At 36.3% G+C, this 17324-nt stretch overlaps 3 protein-coding genes across 4 annotated transcripts; 2 read left to right on the forward strand and 1 right to left on the reverse strand.

Annotated features, from left to right (window-relative positions):
* The first annotated feature begins 1592 nt into the window (after nucleotides 1–1592).
* On the forward strand, nucleotides 1593–7116 carry LOC107023987 (two-component response regulator ORR24-like). Of its 2 annotated transcripts, XR_003579448.1 has the most exons (7): nucleotides 1593–2429; nucleotides 2932–3084; nucleotides 3495–3887; nucleotides 3982–4058; nucleotides 4837–6048; nucleotides 6231–6394; nucleotides 6862–7116. XR_003579448.1 is itself a non-coding variant. In XM_015224846.2 (6 exons), exons 1-6 carry the CDS (start codon nucleotides 2276–2278, stop codon nucleotides 6904–6906), a joined length of 2034 nt encoding a protein of 677 aa, XP_015080332.1. In that variant the 5' UTR covers nucleotides 1593–2275; the 3' UTR covers nucleotides 6907–7116. The 2 variants fall into 2 exon arrangements, 1 of the variants encoding a protein (XP_015080332.1); XM_015224846.2 differs by lacking the exon at nucleotides 6231–6394.
* Nucleotides 7117–8556: 1440 nt separating this feature from the next.
* Nucleotides 8557–12591, forward strand: LOC107024708 (receptor-like protein 6). Its single transcript, XM_015225691.2, has 2 exons — nucleotides 8557–8652; nucleotides 9487–12591. Exons 1-2 carry the CDS (start codon nucleotides 8557–8559, stop codon nucleotides 12589–12591), a joined length of 3201 nt encoding a protein of 1066 aa, XP_015081177.1.
* A 396-nt stretch (nucleotides 12592–12987) lies between these two features.
* Nucleotides 12988–15556, reverse strand: LOC107024645 (pentatricopeptide repeat-containing protein At1g09410, mitochondrial-like). Its single transcript, XM_015225638.2, has one exon. The coding sequence runs from the start codon at nucleotides 15383–15385 to the stop codon at nucleotides 13415–13417; it is 1971 nt and encodes a 656-aa protein (XP_015081124.1). The 5' UTR covers nucleotides 15386–15556; the 3' UTR covers nucleotides 12988–13414.
* Between the last annotated feature and the right edge of the window lie 1768 nt (nucleotides 15557–17324).

Here is a 17324-nt window from a genome sequence, read left to right on the forward strand (position 1 = left end):
ACGTGTATGTATGTATATATATATATATATATATATTGAAAATGAAGAAAAATAGAGGGAAGTTTCATTAACAAATTTATCTAAGGAAGTGTCTTAAAGTCCTAATGAACAGAAAAAGATAGTATATTGTTATTCTCTATTAATTACACTAATTTTTCCACTTAAAATATCTAAACATTTATTTTTATTAAAGAAAAGTTAGTGAATGTTGCCTTAAAAGGAAAAATTTTCAAACTGCAGTTATGTTTCAACTTTGAGAATTAAAAAGGCAAAAAATGTTTAGTACTAAACAAGTAATTTTAAATCTTCATTGACTCAAATAGTATAGCACATGTTTAGGAAGTTATAATTACATTTATATCCCTCTCAAACATGTTTTTAAAATACTCTATAATACCATGTATATAATTTAAACACTTTAATTGATGTGTTAATTAGACCTTTCATAAAATGAATCTGACAATTTGATGAATAAAATATTTTGTGTTAGAAAATTCAAAAAATAATTATCGCATAAATAACATGTTGAAAAGTGTAACTAGTCATTTCATAAAGTGAGTCTATTTTAAAAAAGTTCAAAACAATTAAACAAAAATGGAACCCCAAATTACTCAAACCTCAAACTCTAAAGATAGAAATGGTTAGAATGTGGAGGCATTAAATGATTTCTATAAATAGAAAAATACAATTAGCATTTATACCTTGAATAATTAACCAAGATTCTTCATTAATGATTATCCATTATTTTTCTCCACCTCAACAAGTTTTAATCCTTATGCAAAATACTTACTCTTTTTTTCTTCTTCTATAATTGACATAATTGATAAACTTAAAAGAAAAGAGATAAGAAGTCATTAGAACATAAAAGGAATAAAGGATATGAAAGTTTTGATTAGTTGGCAATCTTGATTTAAAAGGTAAATCTAATTAAGATTCAAGAAAACTTAGCCATAATTTTCGTGACCAATGAATGGCCAAGATTTCTTGAATTGTGAGTGTGTACATATGTGTCACATGGTATACTTTTGTTAAATTCATAATACATAAAACGTGTCCTTTTTAACTTGATCTTAATGGATTATTTATGTTCGTTAATTTTGAATATGTAAAAATAGTCACTTAGCTTTTATGAAGTTGAATAATAAACATACACATTGTATATGGCTTAATACAAGTAAATTTAAGTGTATTGAATTGTCAGATGCATGTTTTTATTTGTTTAACTTTATATATGTTCATATGTCAACTCGTGCAAACATTATTGAATGATATAAATATCAACTAATGCTAAATTAAGTACATGACAAGATACTAATCAATTTTGAATGTATATCACATGAATTACCAATATGTATTCTATAATTATACTGATAGATGTCAACTGAAATTAAGTTAAAAAATACAATATTTATATATTATGTTTTTTTTTATAAATACAAATCTAAAAAAAAGCTTACTTCCAAAAATGCATGCTTCAAAAAAGGTTCTATAATAAACAAACCTCTATTATTCACTTTCATTATATTATATAATAATACATATATTCACTATTATATAACACACACCAATAAGCAATATTTTATTACCCACCAATGGAGTAGAGGGGTATAGAGGGTAAGGGGGTGGGTGAGCATATTAGGAAAAAAAAAGCAAAAAAGACAAACACAAACAGAAGAAGAAGAAAAAGTTTAGTTGTGATGACTAGAATTTTTTTTTGTATGATTTGTTGCATTGTTGGGTTATAACCAAGCCATAAACCATCATTGTCCACACGTACAGCTTTATTACTTACTTACTACAAACCATTTCAAAGTTTCAGTCTTTGATCTCTTTTTTATGTGTTTGGATTTAGTGAGGCAATTGAGGTTTATGGGATTTTGATATAAGATTTAAGAAAGTGATTTGTTTTGTGTGTTTGGATTTATTGAAACAACTGGGGTTTATGGGGTTTTGAGAAAACTCAAGAAAGTGATTTGTTTTGTATGTTTTGTGGTAAAGTTTTGAACTTTTTTGTGTGTTTGGATTTATTCTGGCTGTTGGAGTTTATGGGGTTTTGAGTAAGATTCAAGGAACTGATTTGTTTTGTGGTAAAGTTTTGAACTTTTGTGTGTGTTTGGATTTATTCTGGCAGTTGGAGTTTATGGGGGTTTGAGAAATATTCAAGGAAGTAATTTGTCTTGTGTGTTTTGTGGTAAAGTTTTGAACTTTTTTGTCTGGGATTCTTGATTTTGAGGTGCAATCTTTTTTTTTTGGTGTGTGTGGGGGGTTCAAGAAAATGACTGTGGAAGAAATTAGAGGGAATATGAGTGGTGGTGAAAGGGGAAATAATTATGATAATTTTCCTATTGGTATGAGAGTTCTTGCTGTTGATGATGACCCTATTTGTTTGAAGCTTTTGGATGGTTTGCTCAGGAAATGCCAGTATCAGGGTAAATGCTTGATGCTATGGATTTATTTGTTTTTGGTTAATTATGATAATTTGCCAATTAGGTGCTTGATTTCTTGTTTGTGAGGACTAGTTTTGAAGTAGTTTTTCTGTTTTTATGTGAGAAAAAAACAAAGGAACTCTTTTTCTTGTTTTATCATTGTTGTTTCTTGTTTTCAACACTCAACAGGAGCATTTTAAACTCTTTTGCCCTGGAAAATATAGTACAGTTTCTATTTGATTTTGACCATGTCCTTTCAATAATAATTATTGATAGAACAACAAGGGATATTGGAGTTCTTTTGATTTACTTTTTTACTTTTGCTTTTATACATATTCAATTCCCAAATTCTCTATTTTGAATCATTTGCTATTCAAGTTTTACTAGCCTAGATTTTCCTGATTTATTTTGAGATCTTTCTAGCTTTATGAATCTTTTGTCTTTTCCTCTTCATGATTGTTGATAAATTGCATTATTATTCTGAAGATCTTTTGTTTTTGCACAGTAACTACAACAAGTCAGGCAAGAATGGCATTGAAGATGTTGAGGGAGAATAGAGATAGATTTGATTTGGTCATCAGTGATGTTCACATGCCTGATATGGATGGCTTTAAACTTCTTGAACTTGTTGGTCTTGAGATGGATCTTCCAGTCATAAGTAAGTAAAACATCTTCATTTATCTTATTTGCATAGATCTATCGTTTTCAACTTTTTGATCCCTTTAGCACTAATGGATATTGTGGGATGTATTGGATCCCTCCACCCTTGACTGGAGTTCTCGGGTTCAAATCCAGGGAATGGAGAAATTCCTGATAAGGAGAACTTACCTTTTTGATGAGATTACGTGGAGTGAATTTGGATTAGTCGGACCAATAGGTTTTGGATACCATATGGTTAAACCAAAAAAAAAAATAGAACGTTTTTTGCTCCCTTGTGATTCTATATTAGCTTCGAGTAACTAATTGCATTTTGTTTCACTTGTAATAGAGGATCTTTGGGGTAATGTCTGGATTTAACACTTAAGAATTTCTGAATTAGTTGATGTTTGAACTTTTCGTTTGGTTCAGTGTTGTCTGCAAACAGCGATACCAAACTTGTAAGGAAGGGAATCGATCATGGTGCTTGTGACTATTTGGTAAAACCTGTTCGAATTGAGGAGTTGAGGAACATATGGCAACATGTTATCAGAAAAAAGAAGGTTGAGCCTAAGAGCCAGAGCAAGTCTAATGATCAAGACAAATCTTATCAGGTAAGTGGAGAAAGTGGTCGAGGGCAATCACCAACAGGTAATGTATATCCAAATGGAAAATGTAACAAGAAAAGGAAGGATGAAGAAGATGAGAATGATGAAAATGGAAATGACAATGAAGATCCAACAACTCAGAAGAGAGCTCGTGTCGTTTGGTCTATAGAACTTCACAGGAAGTTTGTTGCAGCTGTTGGTCAGTTGGGCATCGAAAGTGAGTTCTTTAGCATTGTTAAGTATTTCTCCGACTATGCTTGTTATGAATTTTCCCGTATTAAATGGATATTTCTGTCCTATTTCTATTGCAGAAGCTGTCCCAAAGAGGATTCTTGACTTGATGAATGTTGACGGGCTTACAAGGGAAAATGTGGCAAGCCATCTGCAGGCACTAGTCTTATCTCCTTCTTCTTTGTTATTTCATTTGTTCTATTTGATCCTTTTTCTTTAAATCATTACACAATTAGTGATCTATTAGACATGGCTTGGATAGTGGATGTGAACAAGGTCAATATTTTTGAAGCACTGGCCAATAAATGTTTCACAATGATGAATCATTTGTGAGAATATCGGATTTTGCTCTCTCGCCTTGGATTATGCTTTCATGTGGCTATTAGAGAAAAATATGAAATAACCTTGCTATATTCTAGGAATGTTAATTAGCAAATGGCTGCAAATTATGCTTCACATCTTGGGATATTTCGTGGAAATTGGGAAGTAGTAATGCAGTAGTGTCTGAATCTAAAACAGCTATCTGTTAACATTATACTGATTAAATGGAGCTCAATTCTCTTAGTTGAGTAATTTAAGAGCACGTGATGAGTAGCTGTGAGCATGCGACAGTAAGGAGGTATGAGAGGTTGATTTAGCAAGAGTTAGTAGATGTAGCGGTAGGCCGAAGAAGAACTTGGGGAGGTGATTGGACATAACATGGAAGAAGGTTAGTAGGTAACTGAGGGGGGTGGAGGGGGCAGAAGAACTGGATGTCTACTTTCTTAACAATACAGCGTTGGATACCTTTCTTTTGAGCCGAGGATCTATTGGAAACAGCCTCTCTACCTTACAAAGGTAGGGGTAAGGTCTGTGTACATCCTACCCTCATTGTTGCTAAATGAAAAAGATTACAGTTTCAGAATTCTTAATCTGTTTTCTTTTCTGTTCTGCAGAAGTATAGGCTTTACTTGAAAAGGATCAATTCAGTTCAAACCCAACAAGCAAACATGGTTGCCGCATTAGGGGGAAGGGACTATGTGCGAATGGGGTCACTGGATGGGCTTGGAGATTTTCGAACATTGGGTGGATCAGGACGATATACTCATGCTGCCTTGTCATCGTACAGTTCAGGGGGCATGCTTGGCAGACTAAATAGTGCTGCTGGTCTAAGTGTGCGCAACCTTGCAGCTTCTCAGCTACTCCAACCTAGTCATGGTCAAAATTTGAGCAATTCCGTTAATGCTTTCACAAAACTGAATCCAAGCATTCCGCCTGCCAGCCAGAATGCTAGTTTATTTCAAGGCATTCCTGCATCATTGGAGCTTGATCAATTGCAGCAGAGTAAGTCCTCAGCGCATATTCCTTTGGACGAGTCGAGACTGCTAACAACTGATGTGCTCGGTTGCTCGAATAACTCCTTACCCAATAATCCGATGTTGCTTCAAGGGAATCCCCAGCAACCACTGACTGGGGGAGGATTTGGAAATCAGCACTCTCAAAACATAACTCCCTTTAGCTCAGACTCGTTCAATACTGGTGTTAATGGATCTTCCAACTTTCTGGAACATGGTAGATGTAATGACTGGCAAAATTCCGTTCAGCTATCGAAGTTCCAGTCTAATTCTTTCCCATTGACTGAATCCTTCATTAACAGCCATTTGCCACAAAATAGTGTAAGGGAAGCGGCGGCTCATTTACAGAATAGCCCTCTTGATTTTACTTCCACCACCTCAGTTTCTCCTCCTTTTGAAGATTCAAGGGGAGAAATCCAATACCGTCAAAGTATGGCTAGTGCTGTTCAGAGTATGAATCAAACACCATCTCAAGCATGGGCTGATAATAAACAACAATATTCCCACAACTCAAATAATACTTTCGGCAACAACTTAAGTTCTCAGGTTCCCAACGATGGTAGCATGGCTTCTTTAAGCCACAGTATGAACCAAAACAATGAGAACTTTGGAAGAAGGATGGACATGTCATTGATTGGTAGATCGAGTGGAGGTTCTTCGACACTCGTGCAGCACACCGAGCATGAAAAGTTGACCCCAGATTCAAGGACAAGGTCAAATGAAGAATACCTCTTGGAGCCAACAAAGCAACAAGTTGGTTTTAGTCCACAAGGCTATGACTCCCTGGATGATCTTATGACTGCAATGAAACGGGTATGATTACCTTCTCTAATCTTGAAATGTCCGAATATTACTTTTTTCAGCATAAACAATATACATAGAAAACACTAGTTCAATGTAAGATATGTATTTGAACGAGATAAACCTGACTTGTACGTCAATAGTTAAATGTATAGCTGGATTTTGCATCCAACTCATGAAAAAAAAATCTGCAGAGGGGGTGATGACATATTCTTGCTTCACCAACAATAGCAATCAATACCACAAAAAGCGGGGCTGAATCAAATGGCTATGTTGGTTATCTCTTCCTATAGCTTCTCAGGATTAAACACTGTTTCCCCTTTGGGATTCATCTGGCACTAAATCTGATGTCAGTAAGGTGCATACTTATATCGACCTGTACACCAATATGTAGTCAATGTCTGTTGTGTTCTTCTACTCCGAGTACATTGTTCATTTCATCTCTTTTCAAGTTGAATCAGTCTATTAATCAAAAACAGTATACTTCTCAACTATTTTTGCTCTTGCTAGTGTCCCAGAAATTCTTGAATTTCTTGCAATATGAGATTGAATGCCATGACTCTTATTTGTATACCGTCATATCCTAGTTTCCAAGATACCACATCAGTCTAATCACCACTAGCCTTAGGTTATCAGGGGTCGCTAGGCATCAAAATTCAAAAAGTTCTCTTTTTTATTTTTGCCAGCAGATTTTGCTCATCACATTCTTGTCTGACATTCTTTTCTCATTTAACATACATTACCAAGAAAGCAAAAGGGAGTGCTTTTCGAAACTTTTGTGCTCTTCAGACTTCATTTTGAAGGAATTTTCGTTATGCAACGCAGGAGCAAGATGGAGGCATGTTAGATGAAGGAACAATATGGATTTAACTATGAAGTTTTCTATAGCTGTCAGCAAAAAGAGGATCTAGCTAGGTTGCAGCATTACTAATTTTCTCCCTTTTAGGAGTTATAGTGTCAATATGTAGTAGTACTCCATCCCACCTTCTATTTCGTTATTTTCTTCTGGAAATGATGTTATTGACAGTACCATTTCTAATGCAAATTGCTTGCAGCTTCTTAGCTCCATGACTTCTCCAAGATCAAGTTTTTTTTTCTTGTTGTCATTTCTCTTTTCATGGCATTCTGCAGATAAATTTTGTGCTGTGATAAAATTCAGATTACTTTAATGTGGTGATAAATCTAACAATATCTTGGAAAAAAATCAATCTTTCATAGCTATTTTGCTTGGACTCTTTGAAAATGTCATTAAGTATGTATTTGGTCCTTCAGAAGTAGTGTATATGTGGAGGATACGGCATGATTGTGGCAATATTTTGAAGAGTCGAAGTAAAATAGTTTTGAAAGTTATGAGAATATTGATCCTTCAAAAAGTAGTCTATGTTATATTTTTGTTGTTTTTGTACACTACACTCTCAAGAAAGAGTAAATAGCCTTAGATTATTATGAGAATATTTGTCTTAAACTATCTTCTATGACTTCTTAAATATTTCACTTAATTGACACTCTACTTGTTGAAAAGAGAATAATAGAAAGTAAAAGCATAATAAATTAATCTGAACAGTAAGCATAACAAAATTATACGATTATTAATGTACAAGAAATATAAAAACTATAAAAACAATACTATAATTACTAATTTATCATAAATAAATATTTAATAAAATAAAATATATGCTAATATCGATTGTGAATAAATTTTTATACGTCCACAAATTATAGCATAATAAATATCCAATTTATAGAAGAAAACAACATTGCCCAAATTTCTTACTTGACTTGTTCCTAAAGATTAACTAGTCAATTTATTAGCCATTTTGTCCAATAAATAAAGATCGTGCATCCATCGATCAAATAATCCAAAGACCAATAAATAAACAAACAAAATAATCCAAAGACCAATTATTATTATATGAGACATTTTCCCAATCAAAAAAGTGCATCCACCAAAAATCAAAATAATACTGAAATAAATCAAAAACGGATAAAAATCTAATCTGTTCAAGTATTATTAAGTTTTGGTTGCTTTATTTATTTGTTTTATAATTTTTAGTGCCTAGTAAAATTATAATTTTCTTTATTATAGTTGTGTGTGTGTGTATATATATATATACATACATATATATATATATATATATATATAACATATTAAATAAGAAATTGTATTTTTCTAAAATGTTTTGTTAACAAAATTTTCATGAAGTATTCTTTTTTTTTTTTAAATTTATGAAGTAATTTGATCTCAAATTTTGATGGACTGAGGTCAACTAATAAATAGGCAGCAGGGTAATCATCAATTCAAATTCAAACTACTCGAGTATAGACAGTTTATTCATAAACTAGCATGTGACATCGCTGATTGAATACACAACTCGAATTATGTATATATTCTAGTAAACTATTAAAATGCATGCAAATTGCATAATTATGTGTCCAAAAAAATCCATTGGTAGGCCTAAAATGTTGGAAATTTCATCTACGTTCAAAAATATTGAAAATTTAGTTATGAATACTCCAAAGATGCCTGCATTTTCTACGAGACAAGATGAAGATCAAGTTGACAATATTATTCCAAATGGGGAATTTGACATTGACAATGCAACAATTACACAATTGGTTGCAAGATGATATATGCTACTCTTTCCAATTGATTTGATTTGTCTTATTTTAGAAATTATGAATCCCAATTATTGATCTTAGTCAAAAGGCCGAGAAAGGTTTGCTTTAATTAGTGCTCAGCCTACAGCTTTCATACTTACTTTTCTTCTTTGAGTAAATATGTAGGGTAAGATTGCGTACAATAGACCCTTCTGGTCCGATCCTTCCTCATATCCTGCTCGTGCATAGCGAGAGTTTGGTGCACCAACCTGTCTCCATTTTGTAATATTAGAGGGATGAAACATAACTCTAGATGTATACTTAAGGGACTATCTTGATATTTTTCTCAACGTGACAGGTAGGCATTACCAATTGACTAAATAACATATATGATATTATATACTCTATATAGACAAACCTGTATGGAGCTTTAAATACTTCTTAATTACATGTTCTAGAAGGAGTCAAGGAGAGATTTATGAGCCATCCGGGATTTGAATCCTGATCTCTCATGCACTTTATCGACCACTAGATCAAACCACTGGGGTGACGGATGACTAGTCATTTATATATAGAGTCGCAATCATCTGAATTTATCAAGTTTGAATGTCAAAGATACTCCTAGCGCGATCAAACCGTCAGTCAAACAGAAAAAAATAGAGTTGACATTTAACATATACACACACAAAATTATCTAACTATGAATGCAAGCTGCATAATGATTTGACCATCAATGAGGCTGGATTTTATTACTTGTTCTAGAAGGAGTCAAGGAAGATAGTTCATACCTCAAGTATATAAAATCTTGTGAATTATTCCTTCATTTCTCAAGTACTTATTGCTTTTGTGTAGATCATGAGCTGTCTATTTCTTCTTCTTCTTGTGTTGCAATATCCACTTGTTATCTTTTCAAGTCATCTATGTCGACGAGACGAGAGTTTGGTTTTGCAAAACCTGAAGCTTAAACTGTCCATAGATGACTCTGCTTCTGCTGATTGTGAATCCAATGGTTACTTTCCCTATCCAAAGACACTTTCTTGGAATAGAACCACTGATTGTTGTACTTGGGATGGTGTAACATGTGATAAAGTTACAGGTCGAATAACTCGTCTTGATCTTAGTTGTAGCCAACTTCATGGAACAATTGACTCCAACAGCACCCTCTTCCAACTTTCTCATCTTCAAAACCTTAATTTAGCTTACAATGATTTCTCACCTTCCCAAATTTCAAGCAAATTTGGCTGGTTTCCGAGTTTGACACATCTTAATCTATCGCGTTCTGGTTTTTCAGGGACAGTACCTTTACAAGTCTCATATCTATCTAAGTTGATATCACTTGATCTTTCTGCAGGTATTGAGGAGTTGAGAGTTGAACCTCACACTTTCAAAATGCTCCTTCAAAACTTAACTCAACTAAGGGAGCTTTACCTCACCTCAACATATATATCTTCATCACTCCCATCAAACTTGTCCTCTTCCTTACAAAAGCTGAATCTTGTCGGAACGGAATTGTCTGGGAAAATCCCTGATGACATTTTCCATTTACCAAGATTGCAAATGCTTAACTTAGGGAGCAACTTGTATCTCACAGGGCATTTGCCAACAACTCAATGGAACTGCAGCAACTCTTTAAGGGAATTAGATCTTTCTTCCTCAGGCTTTTCGGGGAATATACCAGATTCTATTGGTCATCTCAACTCTTTGAGGAAATTAGATATATCAGGCTGCTACTTCTCTGGTAACATTCCTCCAACTATCGGTGATCTCACCGAGCTCACGAATTTGCAACTCTTCTCCAACAACTTCAATGGTCAACTACCATCAACAATATTAAATCTGGTGCAACTTGTTGAGTTTGATATCTCATCTAACAACCTTACAGGAAACATTCCAGATATTTTCGGTAACTTCACCAAGCTCAAATCTTTGTCTCTTTCATATAACCTCTTTACGGGACTTTTTCCATCCTCGGTTACAAACCTAACAGAGCTAGAGAGTTTAGACCTCTCAAATTGTTCTATAACTGGTCCTATTCCTTCTAGCATCAGCACCGGATTCCCTAACCTCATCTTGCTCTTCCTACCATATAACTCCCTTAGCGGAGAAATACCATCTTGGATATTCAATCTTCCTTCCTTAAAATACTTAGTTTTGAGAAGCAATCAACTAACTGGCCAACTTAAGGAAGTCAGATACAACTTGTTAGAAGTTGTTGATGTCGGTGACAATAAGCTGAATGGACCAATTCCAACATCATTCTCTAAACTAGTGAACTTGACAACACTTGATCTTTCTACAAACAACCTTTCCGGTGGTCTAGATATTGGGTTATTTTCAAAATGCAAACAACTTCGACGTCTTGGCCTTTCTTTTAACAATCTGTCTGTATTTTCCAGTCAAAAAGATGCGTCGTTGCCTACTTCTCTTGGAAGTTTGTATGCATCTTCTTGCAACATAAGGGAGTTAAATTTCCTACGAGCTGCAAAATACATTGGTAACTTAGATCTTTCTAACAACAAGATGCATGGAAAAATTCCTGATTGGGCATGGTCCAATTGGCAAGTCTCAGTGTCTTATTTGAATCTTTCTAGCAACTTTCTAACTGCTATTGACCTGCTTCATAACTTTGAGAGTCTTTACTATCTTGATATTGGATCTAACTTGATTCAAGGAGAATTACCTGCTCCACCTCCCTTTTTGTTCCTCTTCATAGCCTCGAACAATAACTTCACGGGGAAGTTACCTAATTCACCATTATGCAAAATGAGTTCCCTTGTGATTCTTGATTTGTCCAATAACAGCCTGAGTGGAGTAATTCCAAAATGTTTAGTGAACATGAGCACAAGTCTCTCAGTGTTGGACCTGCACAACAATCATTTTAGCGGGACAATTCCAAATAACTTTGGTAAGGGAAGTAGTCTGAGAAGTCTCAATTTGCGGAAAAATAAACTAGAAGGAGTGTTACCAAGAAAGCTTACCAATTGCAGAGGGCTCGAAGTAGTTGATCTCGGAGAAAACTTGTTGAATGATACATTTCCCAAATGGTTAGGATCACTTCCTAGGCTGCAAGTTCTCAGTTTGAGATCCAATAAGTTACATGGCCCGATTACCATTACAAGAAACCAAGTCTTATTCTCAAAGCTGAAAATCCTTGATCTCTCTTATAATGACTTCACTGGAAACCTGTCAGAAAGGTTCTTCAACAACTTGAAATCCATGATAATAGAAGATCAAACGGGAACTCCTTTAACTTATATTGGAGAAGTTCGATACCATGATTCCTTGACATTGTCTATAAAAGGACAGCAGATTGAACTTGTGAGGATTCTTTCTATCTTCACAACCATTGACTTCTCAAACAACAAATTTAAAGGTGATGTACCAAAATCCATTGGCAATCTTGGTTCACTTCGCGGGTTGAATTTGTCACACAACAGCCTTATTGGACCTATACCTCAGTCTTTTGGAAATTTATCCGTTCTTGAGTCGTTAGACCTTTCGTGGAACCAACTTTCAGGGAACATTCCTCAAGAAATTGCTTCACTGAAATCTCTTGCTGTCATGAATCTCTCACAGAACCGCCTGATGGGACGCATACCTAGAGGTCCACAGCTTGATACATTTGAAAATGATTCATATTCAGGAAATGCTGGATTATGTGGATTTCCCTTGTCAAGAAACTGCGGAGACAATGAGATGCCTCGTTCTACTCTACCTGATATTAAAGACGAAGAAGATTCAGGTTTTATGGATTGGAGAGCTGCAATAATAGGATGTGGTTGTGGATCAGTGTTTGGGATGTTTATAGTATATATCATTTTCTTAACAGGGAGACCAAAATGGTTTGTAAACATTGTCAACCAACACATCAACAGGATCCTTTTGAAAATTGAGGCAAAGAGAAGAATTGAGGCAAAAAAGAGAAGACGACACAAAAGAAGAAGGATGAAGTTTTAGTATATACTTCATGCATTATTGCCTCGCAACATACACAGTTTCAGCTTACACCTTTTTTTTTTCTGGTTATTACCTGTTGTATTATACTGTATTGTTAGTTTTAATACCATGATTGTGTTGGTTGTTACGTAAATTTATTGTTTTTTCTCTATTGTTAGTAGCAAGCTACCTTGATGGATCTCCCCCCTTAAAAAATCATATCTTGCAGTAGAGGCCCATTTCATGCAAGACCAGTAACGATAGTGTCCAAGAAACCTCATTTCTCCATGGCACCACATTAAACAGTTCCAAAGCTTCATCCACCCTGTTATCCTTTAAACAACCTTGAATAATAACATTCCAAGAATACAAATTACGTTCTGGCATCTTATCAAATAGCTCAAGAGCTTGATCGACTTTATATGCACAACAGAGAACAAAACAGTATTAACTCGTTTACACACAAGAATTTATGATAGAGAAATGTACATATGTGATTTTCTATTGCATCAACAAAGAAATGTTTACATGTGAATTTTGTTAGTATAACCAAAAAAAAAAAATCCTTCTCGAGGAGTCAGCTGGTGCATGGTTTGAAACTTGATGGATAATGAGTCCCAAAGTTTACCCTCAGCTGGTGCCGAACCTGTATAGGGGCTTCTAGCTCACACATGAGCAATTGAATGGGCTAGAGAGTGGACAGAGTGAACTAATATTTGAATAGGAGTGTAATCTAGTCACCTGACCTGGTCGCCTTTCTGCATTGAGCTTTAGAACTTACATTAGCGAATAGTTCAAATTAAATTCTTCAATCCCTGGTTATCAATGCATCCCTTTGATTCATCTAAATCATCTTCTCTTGCATTAGAGGCAATAGATTTTCTTTAATAAGTGTGTAAATCTCCTCTTTCTCAGGGTGAGACTTGTCTCCCACAAAAAATATGTGATTTTTCCCATTGACTTCTATTTCACTAAAACCGGGTACCTTTTTCACTTTCCTCTCCTTCATTTTCTTTCTTACTTGCGCAAAATCACCCCATCTCCCAGAAGCCGCATAAGTGTTTGCCATTAGTACATAAGCCCCTGAGTTACCCGGTTCAAGCTCTACTATTTCATTGCAGATCTGATTAGCTACTCCAACATCTCCATACAACTTACAAGCGCCAAGTAAAGCCCCTAAAACAGCAGCATCACGTTCCTCAGGAGGCATCCGTTGCACCACCCTTATAGCTTCATCAACTAACTTACCGCGACCTAAAATGTCAACAAGGCAACAATAATGTTCCGCTCTCGGTTCTAAACCATAGGCATGCCTCATTGACTCGAAGAGCTTTTGACCTTTCTTAACAAGACCAGCATGACTACAAGCTGACAAGAGTCCCACAAAAGTGATTTCGTCTGGCTGGTTACCGGACTTTAACATCTGCGCGAAGGATTGCAATGCTTGTTTACCAAGACCATGATTAGCATATGCCAGTATTATTGCCGTCCACGAAACAACATCCTTTACTTTGAGATTCTCAAAAGCGATCAATGATGAGTTTATATCTCCACATCTGGAGTACATAGTGACAAGAGCGTTATCAAGTGAAGTGTCTTGGTCAAATCCTAGAAGCAAAACAAGAACATGAGCTTGCATTAATTCCAGGATGCCCCCACATGAGGTCACTACACTGGTAAGAGTAGTCGGATTCGGCCTTAAGCCCGATCGAAGCATAAGAATGAATCGCTTTAAGGCTTCACCTTCAAGGCCACTTTTAGCATACCCATCAATCATTACATTCCAACTTACAAGATCTTTATTAGACATCGAATCGAAAAGTTCGTTGGCCTTAGCCACTAGGCCTTCGTCAACATAAGCTGTTATCATAGCATTCCATGCAGCAGGATCCCTGTTTGGCATTTGATCAAAGTACTCTCTTGCCATTTCTATCATCTCATTTCGTGCAAGACCAGTAACGACAGTTGTCCAAGAAACCATATTTCTCCATGGCATTGCATTAAACAGTTCCAAAGCTTTCTCCACCCTGTTATCATTTAAACAGCCTTGAATCATAACATTCCAAGAATACAAATTACGTTCTGGCATCTTATCGAATAGCTCAAGAGCTTGATCGACTTGATGATTTTCAACATACGCCCTGATCATAGCCGTCCAAACAATGACATTTTTCTCAGGAACCTGATCAAAAATACTTCGCGCCTCAGCAATCAAACCATTTTGAGCATACCCCACCATCGCTGTAGTCCACGTAACCACATTTTTCTCAGGCATTTGTTGAAGCAACTTTCGAGCCTCGTCCACTCTACGGTTCTGAAAATATCCAGAAATCAAACTGGTCCACGCGTAAACATTTCTATCCGGCATCAAATCAAAGATTCTCCGACCCTCATCGATCCTCCCAGCTTTCGCGTAAGCATGAACCATAGCCGAATCAGACACTACACTCCTCTCAGGCATGGAATAAAACAATCTCTCGGCTTTAGGAATATCCTTGTGTTTTAGATAAACAGTAATCATCGAAGCATGAGAAACAACATCCCTTTGAGGCATTTCATCGAACAACTGCCGTGCTTCTTTAACTTTGCCTTGACGTCCTAAATTCATAATCATTTTATTGCAGCTAAAAATGGACTGTTTTTCCAAGTGGGGTTCTGATTTCATTTGCAATGGAATCTGTTTCTTGGGTTTTAAATATGTTCTTGAAAGGAATGGACGGTTCAGAAGGCGACCATGATCATTACTTAGCAAATAATTTGAACCCCAAACTGTAAAAGAGTAGCTTATTTCAATCAAATTTCTGGGTTTATACATGATTTTTTGATAATATTTCAAGCAGAAAGAGGAATTAAGTTATTTTTTATAGGAAAATTGTAGTAGTAGATGCACAGATTTAGAGATTCATTTTCTTGTTAAGAAAGCTGAGAGGGAAATTTGAAAAAAAGAAAAGAAAGAGACATTTCAGATAACAGAGGATAGTTATAGTTGACGGGCTCGAGTTGTGGAAGCCGTCACTAAAGATTGCAATATAATAGGTTGTTAACGGAGGTGCATGTAAATTTATGGCAAAAATGATGTTAGAATTCCGACTTCAAAAATCCGTATTTTTGACGTTGGAATCCAGATCACCAAAAAAATGGTGTTCTATAGCACACGAAAGTCGACGAAATGGGGGTATACGCGCTTCGGGGTTCGTTTGACCTTGAAGATGGATCGGAATGGCCGTGAGGGCAAACCGACTGCATAGCCAAGGTTTTGACGGACGTCCACAAAATTTTTTGGCATTTTTGACGTCGGAATTCGGATCACCCAAAAAATGGTGTGCTATAGCACACAAAAATCATTGAAATAGGGGTACCCGCGCTTCGGGGCTCGTTTGACCTTGAAATTGGGTATGGCTGTCCGTGAGGGCCAACCGGATGCATAGTCAAGGTCTTGATGGATGTCCACAAAAAATTTCGGCATTTTTGACGTCGGAATCCGGATCACCAAAAAATGTTTTGCTATAGCACATGCAAATCGTCGAAATGGGAGGTATGCGCGCTTCGGGGCTCGTTTGACCTTGGAAATGGGTTGGATGGCCGTGAGGGCCAACCGGCTGGTCTTGATGGACGTCCACAAATTTTTTTAGCATTTTTGACGTCGGAATCTGGATCTCTAAAAAAATGGTGTGCTATAACAAACGAAAATCGACGAAATGAGGGGCATGCGCGCTTCGGGACTAGTTTGACCTTGCAAATGGGTCGGACTAGATGTGAGGGACAACTGACTGCATAGCCAAGGTCTTGACGGACGTCCACAAATTTTTTTGACATTTTTAACGTCGAAATCCGGATCCCCAAAAGAATGGTGTGCTATAGCACACGAAAGTCGATGAAATGGGGGGAATGAGCGCTTCGAGGCTCGTTTGACCTCAAAAATAGGTCGAACTGGCCGTGAGGGCCAACCGGCTGCATAACCAAGGTCTTGATGAACGTCCACAAAATTTCTTGGCATTTTTAACGTCGAAATCAAGATCACAAGATAAAATGGTGTGCTATAGCACATAAAAATTATCGAAAGTGAGGTCATGCGTTCTTCGGGGGCTCGTTGGACCTTGAGAATTGGTCAAACTGGCCATGAGGGCCAACTAGCTGCATAGCCAAGGTCTTCACGGATGTTCAAAATTTTTTTTGACATTTTTAACGTGTGAATATGGATCACCCAAACAATGGTGTGCTATAACACACGAAAATCGTCGGAATGTGGGTTATGCGCGCTTCGGGGCTAGCTTAACCTTGAAAATGGGTCGGACTGGACGTGAGGGACAACCAGTTGCATAGCAAAGCACTTGACGGACGTCCACAAATTTTTTTGGCTGTGACATCGGAATCCGGATCACCCAAAAAATGGTGTGCTATAGCACATGAAAATTGTTGAAATGGGGGTATACGCACTTCGGTGCTCGTTCGACCATGAAAACGAGTTGGACTGGCCGTGAGGTCCAACCTACTGAAAATCCAAGGTCTTGACGGACGTTCAAATTTTTTTTTTGACATTTTTGACGTTAGAATCTGGATTTCCAAAAATTGGTGTGCTATAGCACATGAAAATCGTCGAAATGGGGGTATGCGTGCTTTGGGACTCGTTTGACCTTTAAAATGGTCCGTACTGGACGTGAGGGCCAACGGGTGCATAACCAAGGTCTTTATAAACGTTCACAAAATTTTTTGGCATTTTTGATGTCGTAATCCGGATCACCCAAAAAATGGTT

This window comes from Solanum pennellii, chromosome 7, assembly GCF_001406875.1.
Source record: "Solanum pennellii chromosome 7, SPENNV200".
In the NCBI taxonomy this organism is placed as follows: Eukaryota; Viridiplantae; Streptophyta; class Magnoliopsida; order Solanales; family Solanaceae; genus Solanum; species Solanum pennellii.

Coding starts and splice junctions, on each gene's coding strand:
- LOC107023987 (XM_015224846.2), top strand. CDS start 2,276: ATGACTGTGGAAGAAATTAGAGGGAATATGAGTGGTGGTGAAAGGGGA. Junction 4,059..4,836: donor ATGTGGCAAGCCATCTGCAG/GCACTAGTCTTA, acceptor TCTGTTCTGCAG/AAGTATAGGCTTTACTTGAA. Junction 6,049..6,861: donor TTATGACTGCAATGAAACGG/GTATGATTACCT, acceptor TATGCAACGCAG/GAGCAAGATGGAGGCATGTT.
- LOC107024708 (XM_015225691.2), top strand. CDS start 8,557: ATGCCTGCATTTTCTACGAGACAAGATGAAGATCAAGTTGACAATATT. Junction 8,653..9,486: donor ATGCAACAATTACACAATTG/GTTGCAAGATGA, acceptor GCTTTTGTGTAG/ATCATGAGCTGTCTATTTCT.
- LOC107024645 (XM_015225638.2), bottom strand. CDS start 15,385: ATGTATAAACCCAGAAATTTGATTGAAATAAGCTACTCTTTTACAGTT.